Here is an 18,183-nt window from a genome sequence, read left to right on the forward strand (position 1 = left end):
CCCCCCCCCCCCCCCATTTGAATCAGTGTTTCGAATTTCCATTTATATGCTTATCTTCTTTACCTTTTCGTCATATTGGTTTGGGGGTATTGAAGTTATTTTAAAATATTTGGAATTGTCTGTTCTTCCACTATGGCTGGAAGTTGGATTGTTCAAGAAGGATGTGATCACATTTAAGGGTGGGGGTTGGAGTTGTGTTACAATTAAATAATTTCAAAGTTATTGAGAAAAAGCTGCTAATAACAAATAGAATTTGCAGTCGAGTCAATTCAATGCTCTCCTAAGCCTTCTTTCACCAATTCATTTGGGATCCTGCAGATCCACTCTTTTTCCCATTCAAGAATCACATTTAAGGGTGGGCATGGGAGGACATTGCAGATGTCCAGGACGGACAAGACTTCTTCGTCCAATCCTTTGTAGGAACTACCCGTAATAACAAACTTGCAAATAGTTATAGATGGAATGGAATGTTCTGAGGCATTTTTCATCAAAGAATCCGAACATTTCCCCCTTTTTTGCTCTTTTGTCGCTTTTCTTTTCCCCACCATGAACAAAAAAAAAAAAATTAATTGTCTCCTTATTTCTCATCTATAAAGAAAGCAAACAATTCTTTTGTTTTTGTTTTTGCTGTTAACACAATGCCAAAAGATCTTTCATAGATCATTGCCGTTTGACAAGATGCCAAAAGAATTGTTTTTTATTGGATTTTTGGTTACTTGCAGGCGCATGCCCCTCCTCCTGGTTTCGTAGATTTGAAGAATACAGGTTTTAAAGACAATATATATCTAAGTAAAAGGGATAGAATGCGCAGGTGGCTTTGTTGTACTTGTCAAGTTGAGGAAGCCTACCCATTAGCAGAAAGTGAGCACCTGAAAAGCCCACGAAGTTATGGAGATGGTAATACTCTAATCTATCATTTGATGCTTATGCCATTTTATATGATTCGTAATGAAGGTTATCTATTTAGTCTGAAGTGTTTGAGATATCAATATTTTGTAAAATATATATAGTTTTAGGAAGTTGAGGTATCGAGAAGGAAGTCGAGTGTTCACCATTGAGATAGCGTTTGGTTAATGTGAGGCGTTTACCTTCTTAATTCATGTCGTTTTGGGCAAGGAGTTGCTTGGCCACGAAAAATGAAGAAATCCATGAAGGGAGGATAAGTGATCTTTTGGCAATTGCGTAGCCTTGCTATTTCATGCAGATAAATGGAAGGGTGAATCTCAATGCTTATGGGTTGGGTACTCAACTTAGATGGATTGAGTGCTCCTATTAGTTATGACTTTTCGTTTGACATTTTAGCTGAGCATTTGGGGCATAATGGCTTAAGAGATTATTAACACGCTTTTCCAGCCCATATCTTCCCACCTACAACATATGAGCTTTCAAGAGCCCAGTTCGGATCTAAACGATTTTTGATGTATGTCTTTTGTCTTTTAGATCAACGGGATCCAAAGAAAGATGGACATACCTACTAGTTCTAAGTGGCAAGATCCATGAAAGAAAATAGGCTCAATTTTAAAACCTTATATTCTAATATGTAGGATTTCTAGTGTTGTGGAAGTTGTTCTTTGCAGGAGCTCGAGTCAATTTCTATTGGAGCATTTCCACATGCGTCTTCCTAGATGTTCCCAAACCGCTATTCGGGATCATCTTGTGTAACTCTGTCTTGTCTATGATTTATCTTGTATCATGTTCTTCTTGGATTTAATAACTTTTGCCTTGTTTATGGCTCGTCTTCGTGTGATTTAATTTCGTGTTATATACTTTCGAAGGAATCTCTTGCAACATATATTTTATGCCTTTTAGGTTATTATCGACGGGACTCGAAAGAGTCGGCTCCTGCCCCATATGAAGCCCCAAAATCTCCACCTCCCATAGAAGTGCCAGCATTGTCTCTGGAAGAACTAAAAGAAAAAACAGACAACTTTGGGTCCAAGGCACTGATTGGCGAAGGATCTTATGGTCGAGTTTATTTTGCTAACTTAAACAATGGGAAATCTGTGGCGGTAAAGAAGCTGGATGTTTCCTCTGAATCTGATTCGAGTATTGACTTCTTGACTCAGGTTTGTCTACAAATATAGATATAGCACATTTCAACTCGAACTTATCTTATCCTAATTCCTTCTTGTTTATGGTATTGCTTCAGGTTTCTACAGTCTCAAGGTTGAAACATGAAAATTTTGTTGAATTGCATGGATATTGTGTTGAAGGAAACCTCCGTGTACTTGCATATGAATTTGCAACTATGGGTTCTCTACATGACATATTGCATGGTACGCTGTCATATTAAGTTCAGTTTTCATATAGACCAGTTAGTCTCACGAGTCGTTGTCCTACACAGGTAGAAAGGGTGTGCAAGGGGCACAGCCAGGTCCCGTGCTTGATTGGATACAGCGTGTGAGAATTGCGGTTGATGCAGCTCGAGGATTGGAATACTTGCACGAGAAAGTTCAACCTTCTATCATTCATAGAGATGTTAGATCCAGCAATGTGCTTCTCTTTGAAGACTTCAAAGCAAAGATTGCAGACTTTAACCTTTCAAACCAGGCTCCTGACATGGCTGCTCGACTTCATTCTACTCGAGTTTTAGGAACTTTTGGCTATCATGCTCCAGAGTAATGCTTTTTGGTCATTAGAAATTGGGTAAGTAGCCATGAATGAAGTGTTGTATTATTGATGCTCAAGTCCTCTCTTCTCTAGGTATGCAATGACTGGACAGTTGACACAGAAGAGTGACGTCTACAGCTTTGGAGTTGTTCTACTCGAGCTTTTGACCGGGAGGAAACCTGTCGATCACACCATGCCTCGTGGGCAGCAGAGTCTTGTTACTTGGGTAAGCACTCACTCATTTGCCTGCTTTCTTATTGCTTTTCGGGTATCGGAGTTTTAGTTAGAAGTGTAAAACGATGGTTTTTGGTTTGTTTTAAGGCTACCCCAAGACTAAGTGAAGACAAAGTTAAACAATGTGTTGATCCAAGGCTGAAGGGTGAATATCCTCCCAAAGGAGTTGCCAAGGTAACTTGTGTTTGAACAGCATTGCAGCAAAATGGTCAAATATTACTGTGACATTGACTTGGTTTTACTGTTATTGCAGCTGGCTGCTGTAGCAGCTCTGTGTGTCCAGTACGAAGCGGAGTTCAGGCCGAACATGAGCATCGTCGTTAAGGCTCTCCAGCCGCTTCTAAGGCCTCCTGCCCCGGCTCATGCTCCGGAACCGTGAAGTAAATTGATCTGAATTTATGTTCTTCCTTCTTCCTCACTGTTGATATATATTATGTCAACGCCTTCATTGCAACATAAACTTGGGTTCATAGTGACCATATAGAATTCATAATATTCATTATTTATTCCAACTATTATTGTTTTTTTCTTGAAGATCCTGGAGTCATGTTTGGTTGGTTGGTTGGTTGGTTGGTTGGTTGGTTGGACTGAGTATTGTAAGATTGCTTTCTTTTCTTGTAAGCAATTCTTCTTGTGTAGCTGCCGCCTGTTGGTGTAGCCCTCGGTTCTCTAAACAAATGTCTTTGGGGCCGAGACATGACTTTGCTTTGCTTTCCCTCACTTTTTTTTATATTAATGGATATGGGTTCGTTTTTTATATCTTATCATCAACTCTGGTTGGGTTCGGGTTCGGGTTTGGGTTCGGATAAACAAATTTATTCATTGCTCTCGGTTGTTGTGATGACTTAGTTTATGATTGAGTTGCTCGCTTTCTTGATGTTCCAAATCTATCTCATCCTCTTTATCAATCCTGTTCATCTTAGGACAGGAGGGCATTATTTTCATCCCTCTATATCCTTCCATTCATCTTTTACATTGGTTGGATACTTCAAAACATGTCTTTACGTTTCGATTTTCATCGATTAAATGTTGTGTGGCTCGACAAATACCCCATTGCAACTGTTGGTGTTCTTTTTCGTTCTCCAAAAATCCTTATCGCCAACCGAGATGTCTTTGTTGCTTCTCAGCTACAACCATCCTATTATAATTTTTAAGTCATAACAAAAACAAAACATTACCTCATATTTGTTTTAAAATAATTGTGTTGATATCTAAATAACAAATTAATTAGTATTTTAAAGGGTATTTGGACCACAAAATATATAATTATAAAATAAACTAGTATTATCTTCTTAATCAACTAATAATAATAATTTTTATAATTTTTTTACATTTAAATTATTTATTTTGATTTCTAATATTTTAAATTAGTTCTATTTTAGTTTCTAACTTATCACCTTTATGAGTTCAATGTTTTTACCATTATGCTTATAAATTGATCAAAATTTTAAACAAACTTATGCCCTGGGCGACACACGTGCTACAATGGCCGGAACAAAGGGTCGTGATCCCGCGAGGGTGAGTTAACTCCAAAAACCCGTCTTCAGTTTGGATTGTAGGCTGCAACTCGTCTGCATGAAGCTGGAATCGCTAGTAATCGCCGGTCAGCCATACGGCTGTGAATTCGTTCCCGGGCCTTGTACACACCGCCCGTCACACTATGGGAGTTGGCCATGCCCGAAGTCGTTACCTTAACTGCAAGGAGGGGGATGCCGAAGGCAGGGCTAGTGACTGGAGTGAAGTCGTAACAAGGTAGCCGTACTGGAAGGTGCGGCTGGATCACCTCCGTTTCAGGGAGACTAAACTAAATAATTTTTTTTTATCCAAAGTTTGAAGAAATATATTTTTAGATGTACTTAAGGTTCGAGAAATAGGAAGAAAGAGAAAGAAGAAAATTTTAAGAGGAAGACAAAAGACCATTAAAAAAAAAAAAAAGCAAATTTAAAATTAATTCCACCAACCATATGATTCATATTTAATATCGTGAATGAACCACGTTAACAATAAATTATAAACTTAACAACAAATCTCATTCGTCACCAGGTTCAACTACTTTGCTCGACTGAAAAAATTAGAATTTCAAGTTCCTCGACCCTAGACCTACCGTGCTTACTCGATACAGACTAAACTTATATATATATATATATATATATATAGAAAATGGGTGTATTGTTGATCTAAAAGGAAGGCATGGAGGTGGAGATAATATCAAGTGAAACTATCAAACCATCATCCTTCCCACCATCTCCAAAATCCTTAAAACTCTCAGTTATTGATCAGCTCTCTCCCTTCACTTATACCTCCCTCCTCTTCTTCTATTCTCTCAAACACTCCCATGACCCTCTCCATCTCTCCCATCCCCTCAAAGTCTCCCTCTCCCGTGCCCTCTCCGACTTCTACCTTCTCGCCGGCGCCATCAAAGACAACACACACGTCCTCGACAATGGCGTCGGGGCCCTCTTTCAGGTTGCTAGAGTTCATCACACCATGCCCCAGTTCTTGAACCAACCGAGTTTTGAGTCGTTGAGTCAACTCATCCCTTTCCGATACATGCAAACCAGATCGTCGTCCACCATGGAAGCATGTAAGATAACTCTAATTTTTAATTATACATGTTAGAAGTGTACATTCAACCCGATAACCCGTACCAAAACTCAAATTATAGGGGTTGAATTGAGCTCGTATTTCGAATTAGGCTGGGTTCCTTTTTTTGAACCAAATTGATTCGGTTCGATTTTGGATTGGTTCATTAACGTCATACCAGTCTATTTGAGTAAAATATTTTTATATTTTTTATTTTGTTAGATATAATTTTTTAAATTAATCATTTTTATTGTTTTTTTAATTTTATTATATACTATTATATTATATTTTCATTTTTAGAGTAACTAATTCTTAATTATGTTTATGTTTAATTATATGGTTGATAGTTTTTATTAATGAATTTATTATTTATTTATTTTTTGTGTTTATCCAAATATTTGTATTTCTTTATGAATTTTAAAATCTATTATCTAAAATTGGATCGAATAATTAAGAATTGTGGATAAATAATTTTTTTATCTGAATCCAACCTGAAAATAAAAGGTTAGATTGGATTGTGAAAATTTGATTAGGTCGAGTTATCAATTCAGCTCACTCGTCCAAAAAAAATTATGTTAATATATATATATATAATATATATTAATTAACATAAATTTTTAATTTTTGGATCTACCAAGTATATCCTCAAGTCGCCGTCCAGCTCAACGCCTTTGTTGGCGGCGGGGTGGCAGTGGGGGTCTGTTTTTTACACAAGATCATCGACGGGACAACACTGAGCGGCTTTCTGAGGAGGTGGGCGTCCATGGCCGGCGGGTCAACAGAAGAGAAGGGAGGAGGGGAACAGCCGGAATACGGCGTGGCGGCAATGTTCCCGGGGAGAGAATTGTTGGTGGAAAATTCATGGCTTTCAAAAGGGTATTCGCCATTTGTAGGGGAAGGAAGGATTTGCAGAAAAAGGTTTGTTTTTGACGGCGCCGCCATTTCCGAGCTGAAAGCGGAAGTGAAAAGGAAGAGTGACAAGGTTCCCACAAGTGTGGAAGTGGTCACTGGTTTCATATGGAAGTATATGATGATAGCTGCAAGACAAAGCACGGGTTCTCAACGATCATCGGTAATGATTTAAAATTCCGAGATATCAAAGCACCGATTTTTATGTTCTTAAATATCAAAATTTCATTTTTCAAAATTTCGAGAGTTGATTTAACGCATTTTTATCCTTATCCTTATTACATTCACACCCTGATACTATGTTAATAATGATAAACCGACTGGTTACTCATTCTTAACATGGTGTCCAAGCAGGATCTTAGTGTTCTTAAATATCAAAATTTTCTTTAGACGGAATCAACCAAATTGAGCTTCAAAAATTTTGGAGGTTGATTTAACATATCCTTATTATATTCACAGCTATGATATCATATTAAGAAAGAGAAACAAAAGTGATACTCTCAATCCCACTAATGTATCTCATTCTTAACATAAATTAATAAAAATATTCTTAAACTTCTGGTAGGTACTGACTCATGCAGTCGACCTCCGGCGAAGAATGGCCCCGCCATTACCAGCGACCTCGATTGGAAACATTTTCTGGAGTGCGGTTGCTCATTACGACACACCGAAGGCCGAGATAGAATTGAGCGAGCTGGTTGATCTAGTTCAGCGATCGGTTGCGGAGATCGACGACGGGTTCATACGAGAAATGGCGGGAGAAGAAGGGTTTGAGGGAATATCAAGATGGTTCATGAGGATGAAGGAGCTTTATTCTTCAAAGCCATATTCATATGGGTTTACGAGCTGGCGAAATATGGGGCTAAACGAGGTTGATTTTGGGTGGGGAAAGGCTTCATGGGTGAGCTTTGCAGGACCTGAAAATTCAGTGCTGAAGAACGTTGTCGTTTTGAATGAAGGGATTTTGGGAGATGGGCTTGAAGCATGGATAATGTTGGATGAGGATGAAATGAACATATTGGAAAATGATCAACAATTTCTTGCTTTTGCTTCCTTTAATCCAACCATCATTTTAGCTTAATTAAGCTTAATTTAAGTATAATTAGGCTTAATTTGAGATGTTGTAATTGTCTTTTGTAATAAAAATTCTCGGTTTGAACCCTGAACACAGTTATTCTACTCCGAGACATTCTTTTTCCAGATGTTATAAACAAAACTTTCAACTAAACAGCCCTTAAATGCTTTTAAATAGATAGTAGGTGAGTGTCTCGGCGTTTAGGAATCCTAAGTTGCCTTAGGGTATAGAATTTTACGGTTTGGAGGTAATATTCTAGACGTTTTTTTGGCACGCCCAGTTATATAAGATGGTTGCATAAGTGGGATCATATTCGTTCCTGGTATAATATTTGTTGGAGGATGAAAGTCCCACATCTGCTAATTTAGAAAAGAATCATGAGTTTATAATTAAGGAATAATCTCTCCAATCATATGAGGCATTTTGGGAAAGCTCAAATCAAAGCCACGAGAGTTTATGTTTTTTTTTAACACTCCTACTTTGATTACCCGTTTAATGCTTGCAATTGGGGTGGAAGTTCTCGTATGGGATGACTTCTCTCTTTATGGTGGGAGCTTAAACTTCGTAAATATGGTGTTACTTTTACCAGCCCCCAAGCGTGCTTTTGAGGACATAAAGTCTTATGTGTTCCTCTATTGTTCAACTTACCTCAAGGCATCTAACGAGGGTCGTGACTTTGAATTCTTTCCCTTGGATTATTTACGTGTTAGTTTTGTTCTCTTTAGTCTGGTTTGGTGAGTCTCTTTCGATTGCTTGTACATAAGTTTTGTGGTTGTCATCTGTTTGTGTTATAATCTCAAAATACGAGGTATTTCTTTCGTTAATGACATCTTTTCAGAAAAAGAAAAAAAAAGTTCTCACGGTAGCTGCTAGATTGCCCCTTTCAAATAATAGTGAAACGAAGCTTTACAACGAGACTAAAATAATGAGATCGACTTCACCCTCTAACTAACTCTGAACTTAGTTTAGTTTATGATTGGATCATAAAACATAAAAATAAATTGTTAATTAGTTGATTAGTGATACCGAGATGAACAACTTATTAATTTATATAACTAAGGAAAGAAACTATAACAGCACAAGTCCACCATTAATAGATATTATCTACTTTGGTTCGTTACGTATCGCCATCAGTCTTACGATTTTAAAACACATCTACTAGAGAGGTTTCGATACGAATGTTTCGTTCCCCTCTCCAATCAATGTGGGAACGCACAATCCATCCCTTTAGGGGCTAACGTTCTTGTTGGCACACCACCTGGTGTCTAGCTTTGATACTATTTGTAACGGCACAAGTCTACAACTATTAGGTATTTGAAACGCAAACTCGAGAAATTGAGGATTTTGTTGTAAAATTTCCATTTCTTTTTCATATAAAAGAATCCAAGCCTCAATTCCATCCCCCATGACACCATCCAACAAGACAATAACATTAGCCATCATCTCATTAGTGTCCCCAGCAATGGCTATCCACACCGGTCTCCCCCACCCAAAATCAACCTCATTCAACTTCATGTTCCGCCAGCTTGTGCAAAAGTAATAATTCGACATCCCCCACTTGTTCATCTCACCAACAAACTTCAAAACAGCTTCAAATCCTTTATCTGATCCGATCAACGTCCGTTCAATGTAATCCTTATTGATTTCTTCAAATGATTGTCTCAGCAAACCCACCAACGCCCTTAGCTCCAAGCGCTCCATCGCTGAAGAATGAGCCACCGCGCCCCACCTAATGTTCCCCACAGACACTTCAGGCAATGCCGGCTTCATTCTCCCTCTCAAGTTCACAACATGAGACAAAGTCGATGAGCCTTGACAATCAGCAGCCATCATGGCATGTTTCCAAATAAACCCGGTCAACGCTTCGACACAGCTCGGATTTGGGACAGCCCTCGATTTGGCTTTAGCTTTTAGGTTTAGTAGGGATTTCGATCGGAACACGAATCTTCGTAAACAATGCTTTCGATCGGTGGGTTTAGCGAGATTTTGATGAAAAGGCAATAAATTTGTTTGTGGAAATAGAGAAGAGAATGCTTTGTAATCATAACATATCATGTTTGAGGATGAATCCAAAGACCCTTTACTGGTGGAAGCCCAAGATGTTAGGAAAGAGGTGAAAGTGGCTCCATCCATGAGCTTGTGCAAGAGACAAAGGGAGATAGCAATGCCACCGCAGCTGAAGATGTTGGCTTGAACCACAACTTGAGGTGACTCTTCAGCTGGGTTAGAACACAACAAAGAGCATGGGAGGAGCTTCCTTAAAACCTCGTTGTTTGGTTGTTTGAGGATGTCCGCCATGATGCAGCTGACGCTGGCTTCAATAAAGACAGCTCCTTGGACGCCACAATGGATGGATTTGCCCACGATTCTTCCAGCCAATAAGTAGAAACGAGTAAGTGTTTGTGATAATGAATCCTTTGGTGTAGCCATGGTGGGCTTTGGATCATAGGTCTTGGTGATGGGATAGAAGAACAAAAGTGGTGTATAAAGCATGGGAGATTATTATTAATTTTTAGTTTTAATATTTAAATTTATAAATACAACGTTCACTCTCGAGTTTCTTCTAGAAAAGAAATTGTGTGGAATTAAATACAAATTTCGAAAATAGAATAAAATAGGCACATTTTCCTATTTACTCTAATTTTTTCAGTAAATGTATTATTTTTAAGGTTGACTTTTGTGAGATCTCGTATCCATTGGAGAAGAAGGTGTAGAAACTTTCATCTAACCGACATGTTTTAAAATTGTGAGGCTGACGACAATACGTAACAGGCTAAAACAGATAGACGTTGAACCGAATTAAACGGTTACAAATGGTATAAAAGTTAGACACTAGATAGACGTTGAACCGGATTGTGAGATTCCACATCGGTTGAAAAGAGGAATTAGAGTGTGGAAACCTTTCTCTAACCTACTTTCTCAATGGTTACGCTGGGTCGGATTGTGAGATCCCATATTCGTCCTTTGCTCAATAACCTCTTAAAAAATTTGTTAAGCTAGATTTTGTTATTTTACGTCCAAGTTACTTTTCTAAATAAGCTTAAATTTCCACGTGTGTATTATTATTATTATTATTATTTTTTTTTTGTAATTAATGTGAATTTTTTAAAAAATTAAAAGAAAAAAAAATGGAAGGATAGATATATTTTTTAGAATTATTGGTAGCATTGACTTTTATTTTATTTTATTTTTATTGATAGCATTGACAAAGTTATTTTGTAATTAATGTGAATTTTTTAAAAAATTAAAAGAAAAAAATGGAAGGATAAATATATTTTTTAGAATTATTGATAGCATTGACTTTTATTTTATTTTATTTTTATTGATAGCATTGACAAAGTTATTTTGTAATTAATGTGAATTTTTAAAAAATTAAAAGAAAAAAATGGAAGGATAAATATATTTTTTAGAATTATTGGTAGCATTGACTTTTATTTTATTTTATTTTTATTGATAGCATTGACAAAGTTATTTTGTAATTAATATAAATTCAAAATTTCAAAAATGAATGTAATTTAGTATTAAATGTGAAATTCCCTAGTAAAAATAAAAATGATTAAAATTGTGTAATTTAAATTTTAAAATTAAAAGTTTATTAAATTTTGTTATTTTAAATCATTTTTTTTTAATTAACCTCTAAATTTTGATTATTTTTTTTTTAAAAAAAGAAGTAAATAAAATAAAATAAAATAAGAATGTCCGTACTTGTAAGACTTAAATCAATATTTAAATTAAGATATTAAAAGTCAGCTTATAATTTCATTTAATATTTAATTGAATATAATTAATCATGATTCTATCCGGGAAATGAGTTTATTTTTCTTTTGAAACCTTATTTTTTCATAGTGTTCTCGAGAATTTAGAATGGTAGCGGTGGTTGAAACGACGATATCTTGTTTGCTCTTATCGATGCCATATATGTTACCCATGATGACCACTTTTGTGGTGCAGGAACACGTTCTTCTCACCTAGGTAGCTCCATACAAATATAAAAGTCCAAAACTAACTCAAACCTAATTGAAATTGTTTACGTAAACCCTGTATTGCTCCCATTTTAGATACGTTAATAAGGGTAAGAGACAGCGAGACCAAAGATAATAGGAGACGAAAAGACTACCGTTCGAGATGGTGAGACTAAATCTGTTGAGTCTAGAGAAGAGGATGTCAAGATTCAAGAAATACATATTAAGCCTTTGTTGGATATCGTGGATGTTCCCAATGTAGATCTCGACGTCAATGTGGCTAACTAATAATTGTTTAGGATTCAATTCATTTGATTCGAAACCTTGATGGTTTTCTAGTTGTCTCTCTCGTTTTTCGATCGAGATCTAGTGAACTCAACTAGATTAAGAAAATCAATCGAAAATGATTGGGAGTTATGCAAATCAACACCAAAATATGAATTTTGGTGGAGAATTCGGATCGAAAAATATAAATAAATGAAGGGTTTGTTTATATAATTAATTTAAAAGTAATCATCCGTATAGGAAACTAATTTTTTTTAATATAAAAAAGGAAATTTTCAAAAATGGAAATCCAATTATTTATTAATTTCCCCAGTTGCAATGGCTTCATGGTGCCAGTTGACAATGCCGTATGATCCGGCCGCTACAGATATCTTTGACTTGTATAATTTACGATACTTTCAATTTTCAGCGTTCTCTATGCTTAGATCATTTTCCGAAAGCGAAAGAAACTTCACAAAGATGCGGCTGGCGATCCATTTCGACAATAAATTCCACCATTCCCCAAGTTTTCTTGTCGATTTCAAAGCCGGTTCTGCAGAATTGATTTCAGTGATCTTCTGTAAGTTTCTGCGAGTTTCTTTTCAGTTTTGTTGTGTGGTTGATTGGGGAAGATAGAAGATGAGAGGTTTTAGGACGCTTTGGACGAAGAAGACATGGATAGGTCTTGGATTGGGACAGATTCTGTCTCTACTCATCACTTCCACGGGGTTTTCTTCCTCTGAGCTTGCCAAACAGGGTTCGTTTCTCTTGCATTTACTCCTACTTTTTCACTGTTCTAAGCAATCGCATGTTTGTAGCTAACTTTTGTAATAGCTAGTAGATATTGACTGTTTTTTGCGTGTCTACTAGGGAGAAGTTTCCATATCCTTATAAGGGGATCTCACAATCCACCCCCTTGGGAGCTAGCGTCCTTGCTGGCACCCCGCTTGGTGTCTGGCTCTGGTACCATTTGTAATAGTCCAAGCCCACCACTAGTAGATATTGTCCGCTTTGGCCTATTACGTATCGTCGTTATTTTAAAACGTGTCTACTAGGGAGAGGTTTCCACACCCTTATAAGGAATACTTCGTTCTCCTCTCCAACCAATATGGGATCTCACAATCCACCCCCTTGGGAACCAGCGTTCTCGCTGGCACCCCGGTTGGTGTTTGACTTTGATACCATTTGCAAAAGCCCAAGCCCACCGCTTGTAGATATTGTCTGTTTTGGCCCGTTACATATAGCTGTTAGCCTCACAATTTTAAAATGCGTTTACTATGGAGAGGTTTCCACACCCTTGTAAGGAATGCTTTGTTTCCCTTTCCAACCAACGTGGGATCTCACAATCCACCCACTTGGGGGCCAGCGTCCTCACTGGCACACCACCCGGTGTCTGGCTCTGATACGATTTGTAATAGCTCAAGCCCACTGCTAGAAGATATTATCTGCTTTGGCCCGCTACATATAGCCACTAGTGAGAGGTTTCCACACTTATAAGGAATACTTGGTTCCCCTCTCCAACCAACGTGGGATCGCACAACTTCTCAATAACTAGTTATCAAGGGAATAATGCTATTTTGATTGCACTCTGAATTTGATGCTTTAAATTGTGATTTGTTTTAGGAATCAATGCACCCACCTCGCAGTCTTTTGTAAATTATGTGCTCTTGGCGATTGTCTATGGGATCATCATGTTTTCCAGAAGGAAAGCCTTGAAGGTTACTGTTTCTATCATTGACTTTTTGTTTAGTTCATTGAAATTGTAGTGATCTTATTTGTTTATTCTGTGATTGTTCAACGTTGAAAGGAGATGAGTAATAATTATTTGAGCTTCGATTTTTAATTAGATTCTTTTGTCCCCAATACTTGAATGCTTGTTAGGTAACCAAAAGTTGACTTATTTGTTTATTCATAATTTCTTCGCTTTATTGTATACTTTTTGTAAAGATTTACCAAATTGAACCAAAAGTTTAACCAAGAAAAGTAATCTTCAAAAAGTTTCTGTTGCCTTTTTAATTCTGCAAAGAGTTCTAAAGTGTTTTGAAGAAAGGTGTAGAATAAAACAAAGTCATTGTCAATGGGTTTAAATGAATAACATGCTTCCTTTCAATGCAGGTAAAATGGTATTACTACATACTGCTTGGATTAGTCGATGTAGAGGCCAATTTCCTTGGTAAAACTATTATGTTATTTTTAGTTTATGCTATGGATTTTTTCTGTTGTCTGTGTGCGCTTGAAGAAATCTGTTACTGTAAGCATAATTTTTTATTTTCATTATTATTTTGTTTTTTTTTTTTGGGATAACCGCTAGCAGATATTGTCCTCTTTGGGCTTTCCCTTTCGGGTTTTCCCTCAAGGTTTTTAAAACGCGTCTTCTAGGGAGAGGTTTCCACACTCTTATAAAAAATGTTTCGTTCTCCTCCCCAACTGATGTGGGATCTCACAATCCACCCTCCTTTGGGGCCCAGCATCCTAGCGTCCTCATTTGCACTCGTTCCCTTCTCCAATCAATGTGGGACCCCCAATCCACCCACCTTCGAGGCTCAACCTACTCGCTGGCATATTGCCCAGTGTTTGGCTTTGATATCATTTGTAACAGGCCAAGCCCACTGATAGCAGATATTGTCTTCTTTGGGCTTTCCCTTTCGGGTTTCCCTTCAAGGTTTTTAAAACGCGTCTACTAAGGAGAGGTTTTCACACCTTTATAAGGAATGTTTCATTCCCCTCTCCAACCGATGTGGGATCTCACATAAGCTCACTCGAAATTTCGAATTTGGACCTTTAAAGCGGTATGACCGAGAGACTCCAATCACTTACCAATGGGGCTGCCCCTTGGGTACATAAGCTCTCTGTTGATGCTGCTATTTTTCAATTTCTTTAATCCTAACAAAATGAAATCAACCATCTTTATTAAATATGACAAGTTGAGTGAGACTGAAGATGATAAACTACTTTTAAGGTGATAATAATAGGACGATGCAATGAATTGAAGAACTATCACATAAATTCAGTTGATGTAAGAAAAAAATGTGGCCAAGAATGGAAGATGAACTGGTGGCCAACTGTAGATTGGAATAAGGGAATTCAATCTCTTTGGAATAAGGGGTTCAATATCAGTGTTGAAATTGAACTTTGATTACTTTAGTTATGTCTTCTTGAATCAATAAGGGTATTAAAGTTTTTCTTAAGCATATTTAGTTTGCAATTATCTTATTCCATGTTCATTGTCATTGAATTCCTTTCCCTATTATTCTGCAATAATTTCTCAAGTTCCATTGTACTCGGGGTTCCCTTGACATCATATCATTATGGATATCATATTCTGATGACTTCAGAACAAAAACTGATTCAGTTCACATTTTTCTTGCAGTGGTAAAGGCCTATCAATACACATCCATAACAAGTGTAATGCTGCTTGATTGTTGGGCAATCCCTTGTGTGTTGCTGTTCACTTGGCTGTTTTTGAAAACAAAATATAGACCGAGGAAGATAGTTGGTGTCGTACTCTGTGTGGCTGGCGCCATCGCAGTTGTTTTTTCTGATGTTCATGCTGGTGAACGGGCAGGTAACACTGTGATCTCTATCCCATCTCTCTTTTCCTCTCTACTCTTTGCTAGAATCATTTTTTAAAGTAAGTTTCATGTAATTGATATTGCTGGAGCCTTACTCAGAAATTTTTTCAGGAGGAAGCAACCCCATTAAAGGGGATGCACTGGTCATTGCTGGTGCTACACTTTATGCTGTCAGTAATGTCAGTGAGGTAATGTTTGTGTGTCTTGGTGGCACACTTCTTGCTCCCATTTCTTTTAAGTAGGCAATGAAGTGAATATTTTCAAATTCCATATTTGCTCATCTTTTGCTATGACAGTTTTCTTTACATGCTAGCATATCATATTCTGCTGAGGAATTCAATTCTTTCTTAAATCATTGTTCTTTTTGTTTTTCATTTTATAAATCCTTGGTCCTTCGCCCTTTCAGTTTTCAGCTCTCTTTTCTTTTCAGGAATTCCTTGTGAAGAATTCTGGTAGAGTTGAATTAATGGCAATGCTTGGTCTCTTTGGCTCAATCATCAGTGGAATCCAAATGTATCCATTACCTGATGTTCAATTGGTTCTATTTACTCTCATCAGCTTTAGGACTTGAACTTTCATAATTTGTCTATTTAGTACTGAAATTTCAAATATATCACTTTAAAAGTGTCTAGTAAATTTTTGAACTTTCAATTTTGTATCTAATAAATCCATGAGGTATTAAAAAACTTTAAGCTAGTTAATCCATTGATACAAAATTGAATATTATGTCGAGTGAAATCCTTATTTTTTTCATGTTGTGTCTATAATTTTGAACTCTTATGTGAAGAAGCAAGTAAACTCTGTGAGTCCTTTTTCATTCTTGAGCCTACAACTATTATGTCACTAAAGTTATTCTCTAGTTTTGACCCTTGACGATGTTAATAGAAGCATTATAGAGCGCAATGAGTTGAAATCAATTAATTGGACTGCAGGGGCTGTAAATCTCTCGTTCTCTCTTTCTCTTATCATCAACTCAAATAAATGTATACTTCTCAGAGGTGTTTAAATTCTTCTGCAAATTTATTGTTGGAGAATATATACATAAACGCTTGAGTAGCTTTGCAGTAAGAGTTGAAGGTTTGAATTTCTAAACTTTGATTATGAACGCCCTTTCTCACAGAGTTTATCCTTTTTGATGTTCCAGACTCTTCCATTTGTTGGATTTTCAGTGGCTATGTTTCTCTTCTATTCCTTGGTTCCTGTATTGCTTCAGGTATGAGAGATGTGACAATGAATTCTTTTGATCTTTTGAAGTTTTAACAATGTGTGTGAAGCAAGAATATTTCCTGGAAAAAAGGTAGAATCCTGGACCATCTAATATAGACTCTTCTTATATGAATTCAGGAATGCTTACCTCTTTTCAATCACCATGAACTGATCCATGGTGATCAAATCGCATGTTGTACAAGGCTGATAAGTATCCAAATGAAATGGAGTCGAACTTCTCCCGAGTAAATTCATAGGATATAGTTTAAAGATTTGACGGGATTAGATTCGTTTTAATAATAAATTAAACAAGTAGGAGTGTCCCATTGAACTTGCCTCTCTTTTGAATCTATTCTATACATCTTTTGAGGTTATGGGTTAAGAAGTTATCTTTAGGGATTTTGTTTTCTTATTCTGTCATAGAAAAACCTGTTTTGGGGTGATGCAAATCTGCAACTATACCAGATAATTGCATGAAGCCTTTCTGTTTCTTCCATCCTAGATCAATGGAGCGGCAATGTTGAACCTGTCTTTGATGACCTCAGACATGTGGGCTGTTGTGATACGCATTTTTGCTTATCATGAGAAGGTCTGGTAACCTGCAATGCCGTATCTCATGTTGATAAATTTGCTATGACTGCTGTTTTATGGAACTATTTGCTATAGGTTGACTGGATATACTTCGTGGCGTTTGTTGCTGTCGTTATTGGGCTTGTTCTTTATTCAGTGTACGAATCGACCTCCCTGGTTGCAGCTAGAGATAAACTTAAAGTTTGCGCCGTTTGATAGCTATTTGGTTTTTTGTTCTTGAAAAATAAGCTTATAAATGTTACCTCCACCTATTTAGCTCGAGGACCATCTCCAACTATTTTCCAAATATCGGGAAGCAACAACCGTGTTTTTTTTAAAACCTTTTAAAACCTCATAGAACAAACTTAAAAGCTTTGTACGTTGTCTTGTGTCTGAATATTATTTTGAAAATGCAGGGCCGACAAAGAAGAAAATCACAGCCGTGTCGATGTAGCTATTGAAATCGTCGATGAGGAAAGGGGTTCAGGTAGTACACCCGATGTTCGTGTTGATGGCAATGAAGGGAGGGATCACATTGACAATAAGGATGAGAATGCTTTGGTAGAACCAGAACCAGAACCAGAACCATCGATATTGGGTTCAAGAGGAACATAGTTTTGAGTTCCAATAACTACAGAAGTTGGGATATTGAAACAGCAGCAGGGCAAGAATAACTGAAATGTAAAGCTGTTTTAAGAGAATCGTTCAAATATTCCATTCCGAAGTGTAGTTAGAAAATGTATATTATAGTTCTTTTAATGCACGAACCACAAAACGTACATATGTTCGTCCAACCTTCTCTTGAGGTCAGAAGTTTAAATATACGTACTCATAATTATTTTGAAGCTGTGAACATTATTCTCGAGTAACATCCATCCCCAACAGTCCCTTCGGGGTTGCGACTAATAGCCGTGGATTATGATTGGCCTCCCCTTTTAAGAATAATGATCGTTCTGAGTCTGTTTTCGTTTTGAATCTCCAAAATAAATTTTTCACTTGCAAATTAAAGGAAAATTTCATGTATTTATAGGAAATTCCGTAAAACAAATGTTTATTTACAAAAATTAATCCGTTATTTATTTCTGAAATTTTGAATATCAAAAAAAGAGAAATTAGAAATCTATTTAAAAAATCCGTCAAAAAGGATAAAATAATATGTTTTTTTTTTAAATTAAAATTTTAAATTTAAAACATGTTT

At 36.7% G+C, this 18,183-nt stretch overlaps 4 protein-coding genes across 4 annotated transcripts in view; 3 read left to right on the forward strand and 1 right to left on the reverse strand.

Moving 5' to 3' along the window:
* LOC111479410 (PTI1-like tyrosine-protein kinase 3) overlaps window positions 1–3,597 on the forward strand; it is a 4,696-nt gene extending 1,099 nt beyond the window's left edge. Inside the window, exons 2-8 of the mRNA XM_023124062.1 lie at window positions 723–897; window positions 1,810–2,066; window positions 2,150–2,276; window positions 2,345–2,618; window positions 2,704–2,836; window positions 2,932–3,018; window positions 3,098–3,597. Of these exons, the coding sequence (XP_022979830.1) occupies window positions 804–897; window positions 1,810–2,066; window positions 2,150–2,276; window positions 2,345–2,618; window positions 2,704–2,836; window positions 2,932–3,018; window positions 3,098–3,223 (1,098 nt within the window). The 5' untranslated portion in view covers window positions 723–803 and the 3' untranslated portion in view covers window positions 3,224–3,597. The remainder of the gene's footprint in view (window positions 1–722; window positions 898–1,809; window positions 2,067–2,149; window positions 2,277–2,344; window positions 2,619–2,703; window positions 2,837–2,931; window positions 3,019–3,097) is intronic.
* Window positions 3,598–5,020: 1,423 nt separating this feature from the next.
* On the forward strand, window positions 5,021–7,502 carry LOC111479388 (BAHD acyltransferase BIA1-like). Its single transcript, XM_023124024.1, has 3 exons — window positions 5,021–5,428; window positions 6,066–6,499; window positions 6,902–7,502. The coding sequence occupies exons 1-3, from the start codon at window positions 5,035–5,037 to the stop codon at window positions 7,415–7,417; spliced, it is 1,344 nt and encodes a 447-aa protein (XP_022979792.1). The 5' UTR covers window positions 5,021–5,034; the 3' UTR covers window positions 7,418–7,502.
* Window positions 7,503–8,466: 964 nt separating this feature from the next.
* LOC111479242 (BAHD acyltransferase BIA1-like) lies at window positions 8,467–9,841 on the reverse strand. The gene is made up of 2 exons (XM_023123796.1): window positions 8,739–9,841; window positions 8,467–8,479 (listed from the first exon to the last, which is right to left on the reverse strand). Exons 1-2 carry the CDS (start codon window positions 9,839–9,841, stop codon window positions 8,467–8,469), a joined length of 1,116 nt encoding a protein of 371 aa, XP_022979564.1.
* Window positions 9,842–11,980: 2,139 nt separating this feature from the next.
* LOC111479411 (solute carrier family 35 member F1-like) lies at window positions 11,981–17,834 on the forward strand. The gene is made up of 11 exons (XM_023124063.1): window positions 11,981–12,394; window positions 13,261–13,355; window positions 13,753–13,810; window positions 15,008–15,202; window positions 15,321–15,397; window positions 15,640–15,722; window positions 16,095–16,146; window positions 16,354–16,422; window positions 16,918–17,004; window positions 17,082–17,143; window positions 17,402–17,834. The coding sequence occupies exons 1-11, from the start codon at window positions 12,277–12,279 to the stop codon at window positions 17,598–17,600; spliced, it is 1,095 nt and encodes a 364-aa protein (XP_022979831.1). The 5' UTR covers window positions 11,981–12,276; the 3' UTR covers window positions 17,601–17,834.
* Window positions 17,835–18,183: the final 349 nt, after the last annotated feature.

Source organism: Cucurbita maxima, unplaced genomic scaffold (genome assembly GCF_002738345.1).
Source record: "Cucurbita maxima cultivar Rimu unplaced genomic scaffold, Cmax_1.0 Cma_Scf00005, whole genome shotgun sequence".
NCBI classification, from domain to species: Eukaryota; Viridiplantae; Streptophyta; class Magnoliopsida; order Cucurbitales; family Cucurbitaceae; genus Cucurbita; species Cucurbita maxima.